The 4,308-nt window shown below is 33.0% G+C and overlaps 1 protein-coding gene across 1 annotated transcript; it reads left to right on the forward strand.

Moving 5' to 3' along the window:
• Nucleotides 1-1,378: 1,378 nt before the first annotated feature.
• Nucleotides 1,379-3,789, forward strand: LOC115701991 (cytochrome P450 CYP72A616). Its single transcript, XM_061105318.1, has 5 exons — nt 1,379-1,884; nt 1,968-2,191; nt 2,300-2,544; nt 2,642-3,035; nt 3,135-3,789. Exons 1-5 carry the CDS (start codon nt 1,608-1,610, stop codon nt 3,561-3,563), a joined length of 1,569 nt encoding a protein of 522 aa, XP_060961301.1. The 5' UTR covers nt 1,379-1,607; the 3' UTR covers nt 3,564-3,789.
• Nucleotides 3,790-4,308: the final 519 nt, after the last annotated feature.

Raw genomic sequence — 4,308 nt, forward strand, 5'->3', positions numbered from 1 at the left:
AGCTTGTTAACAAATAGTGTACGAAAATAATTAGTGGGATAAAGAGAACAAACCAATTTGAAGACATAGGCGTTTGGTTGGGAGGAATGAAAATATAGAAATGGGAATGGGAATGGGAATATGAATAGGAATGGAATAGAATAAAATTTAAAATGCATAAAAAAAATTGATAAAAAAATCATTAAATTTTTTTTCTTGTTACATTAGAATGGTCATTCCTTTGTTTTTAAAATGGAATAGTCATTCTACCAAAATGGTGGAAAGAGCATTTCATTGGAATGCTATTCCAATACTTTAAAATGCAACCAAACAAATGAATGGAATAAAAATTGTTTCATTTCTTTTCCATTCCATTTCATTACCTCCAACCAAACGCTACCTACTAGAGAATTGATTTTGATCCCAAATTACTCTAACCCAAAGAGGTCCCTCCGGCTTCACCTATTTGTGAGGTTTACATGTTGAATTTTTAATTGTGAGTTTATTAACTATTTGTGTTATTTCTAGAAATAAAAAATTATAATAACCATTGACCTTTGTTATTCATGATCATCCAGATCTAGAATGGCTAATATAACCGAAATTGCAAAAACATATTTCAAACAATTAATTAAGTGAAAATCAACCATATTCTGAAAACGTTCAAACTTTCTAATCCAATTGTGTCTATTCACGTGCTACCCACGCTTACTTGCATAACAAATAAATTATACAGTAGAACCTCTATTTAAGAATACTCTATTCAAGAATAACCTCTAATTTGTTATAAAAAAATCAAGTCCCGATTTGGGCCAATTATAAATAAGAATAACCTCTAAATTGTAATTAGTTATACATTTTTTAAGTCCCGTATTAACAAAGTATACCTCTATATAAGAATAATTACATCTTAATAAAATATATACATGTATTTTATAAATTTATTTATGTAAAATTAATAATTTTATTTTAAATTATAATACATGTATCAAATTATATTTACTCTAAAATATTTCTATTATGATATAGTATTAATGATTATTTATTGTTATTATTGTTACATTGATATTTTTTGGTTTTTTAATTTTTTTCTAGTGTAACTCTATTTAATTATAACCTCCCAATTAGAATATAATTTACTTGGTCCCAAGTGTAGGTTCTACTGTAGAAGGTTTCAAGGTCGGCTAAACTCTAGAGAGAGGACACTTTCATCTTTTAACATCACCTCTATTGTCCTTTCTTTGCGTGTAATTGTTTATTATTATTGAATAATATATACAGATAAATAAATTCTTGATCCATACGCCAAGTACACATGATCTTATAGCCAAAATATTTAACTACCATGGGTACCTTTTCCTTTTCTCCAAAAACAAAAAAATAAGTTGGTCAAAGTCACATAACATATAATATATGACAAATATCAATATAGCAACACAGCTAAACTTATTTAGCAAAATAAATAAAACATTGCTTAACTTAACAAGTTGTCCTATCTTCTTCACTACAGAAATTTTGACTAAAAACTTCAGACCCAAGTACAATTTATTATAAATCCTCAAGTTTAATTTTCATAGCCACCACAGACACACACACACACAAAGAACTTAAGCTAGATCCTCAAAAGTATGGAAAACTGTGTACTAAATTTGCTTGCACTTTCTTCACTGATTCTGCTACCCTATGGTGTTGCCAAAGCTTTCTACACCATTTGGTGGAAACCCAAAAGTTTAGAGAGAAATTTTAAACAACAGGGAATCAAAGGCACCCTTTATAGGCCATTGGTTGGGGACGTGAAAGAGTATGTGACAATGATAACAGAGGCATGGGACAAGCCCCTCAATCTAACCCATCAAATCGTTCCACGTGTCGATCCATTCACTCTAGCTACTGTACAGAAATATGGTAAGTTCAACCAATATATGCATGTCTGTCACATACTATTTATAATTTTTAGAATAAGAGAGGCTTACCTTTGATTTGCACAGGGAACATATCGGTGGTTTGGTTTGGAACAACACCAAGGCTGACCATTAAAGATCCGGAATTGATGAAAGAAATTCTGTCCAACAAACTTGGCCACTTCAGCAAGCCTTTTATAAGCCCTGTTATAAGAATTTTGACTAGAGCAGGATTGACAGTTTTGGATGGTGAAGAGTGGGCCAGGCATAGAAGGATAATAAATCCTGCTTTCCACTTAGAGAGACTCAAGGTTTTCATTTCTCAATTTCTCATGTCTATTCTAATTTTAAACTAGGAGTTTGAGTTTCTACCTAGAACAAGTGATGTTGAAAACAAGGTTTGTGTGTTTTTGTTATAGGATATGATACCAGCTTTTACAGTCAGTTGTAGTAAGATGATAGGAGAATGGAAGAGCTTGGATGTTACACATGGGACTTGTGAAGTGGATATGTGGGTTGAATTTCAAAAACTCACTGCAGATGTCATTTCTCGAGCAGCATTTGGGAGCAGCTATGAAGAAGGGAAGAAGATGTTTGAACTTCAAAAAGAGTTGATATTGCTAACACTAGAAGCAATGCAGAGCATGTACATTCCTGGTTTAAGGTGAAAAGTCACTCACTAGATGAAACTAATTTTATTTCTATTTAAAGAAGAATAATCAAATGCTTTGCTTTTAACTTTAAAGCTTCCCACTGTATAGGTTTGTTCCTACCAAAACGAATAGAAGAAGAAAACAGTTGGACAAGGAGATCACATTGATACTAAAAGAAATAGTTCAGAACAAAATGAATGCAATGAAAACAGGACAAACCAAGGTTGATGACTTGCTAGGCCTAATGTTACAATCCAACAACCAGAATAATTTACCAGAACACACAACTAGCAAGAAAAGTAATGGATTGACACTTGATGAGGTAATAGAGGAGTGCAAACAGTTCTACCTGGCTGGCCAGGAAACAACATCTTCCTGGTTAACATGGACTATTATAGTCTTAGCAATGCACCCTGAATGGCAGGAAAAGGCAAGAGATGAAATCCTGGAAGTTTGTGGGAAGAAAGAACCTAGTTTTGAAGCTTTAAGCCACCTCAAGATTGTGAGTATTCACTTCAATATTTTCTTCTTTCTAAATCCTAAAAGCTACTTATGCAATGCATTTTAACTAGTTCACAATGCACAAAAAAAATTTATGCAGGTAACAATGATATTGAATGAAGTGTTAAGGCTATATCCACCTGTGATTGCCCAGTATCAACATGCTTACAAGGAAACAAAAATAGGTCACATCACCATTCCAGCCGGGGTGGATCTAAACCTACCTACGCTTCTTCTACATCACGATCCTGCACTCTGGGGAGATGATGCAGAAGAATTCAAACCGGAAAGATTCTCTGAAGGAATTTCGAAGGCAGGTAAAGACAACCAGCTAGCATTCTTTCCATTTGGATGGGGACCAAGGACCTGCATTGGACAAAATTTTGCCATGATAGAAGCAAAGATTGCAGTGGCTATGATTCTACAACACTTCTCGCTGGAGCTTTCGTCTTCATATACTCATGCTCCTTATACTGTTATGACTCTTCAACCACAACATGGAGCCCATGTTAAGTTGCACCAGCTCTAAGTTTGCAGTTAGTTTTCATTTCAAGATTTTGTCAATAATGTGGTTTGTGAATCACAAATGCTTGTGTGAAATTGTGTAGAAGTTTTAATGCTATGAGAGGTCCAATATTGGGTTTCTCATTGGTGACAATTATGTTTGACAGTAAGGATGATAGTATTGTCTTCTTATATAAATTTACTTTGATTTCAATTTCCTTAAATCAACTACTCATCATAAAAAAACAAAAGCCAATATTAGTGAAGAAGAGATATAATATTTTATGAGGATTCAAATAGCATGAAATGCAATCTAGTGTTAGAAAAAATGTTCCACCAATAACAAAATGAAGAATGATCAAAGATAAACTTATATGAGATTTGCTCTTATTTTTCATTTTCCCCTTCATTAAAGCATTAGTAAACAAACTTGACAATCCATTAAGTAAACATCACATTTTGCTAGTCATGTAACCTCAAAATTTGACATTCAAATTTTTTGAATGAAAACCACTTTGGTTTTACATTGAAACCTCTCATATATGCTGGTTGAGCTACCCAACAATGCAACAAGGCTTCTCCGCATGATTGATAGCCACAACATCCTGAGAAAACACACAATCCATACCTGAGGAGACATGCATTTATTAGTTTAGAAAAATTAAGCTAAGAAAAGAACAATAATGATGATGTGTAGTGTATATAATCTTTAAAGTTTCAGTTGAATACTCTACTCACATCATAAAGAGTATTGCCATTCTTTAGCTTGA

The sequence above is a fragment of the Cannabis sativa genome, chromosome 1 (assembly GCF_029168945.1).
Source record: "Cannabis sativa cultivar Pink pepper isolate KNU-18-1 chromosome 1, ASM2916894v1, whole genome shotgun sequence".
Taxonomy (NCBI): Eukaryota; Viridiplantae; Streptophyta; class Magnoliopsida; order Rosales; family Cannabaceae; genus Cannabis; species Cannabis sativa.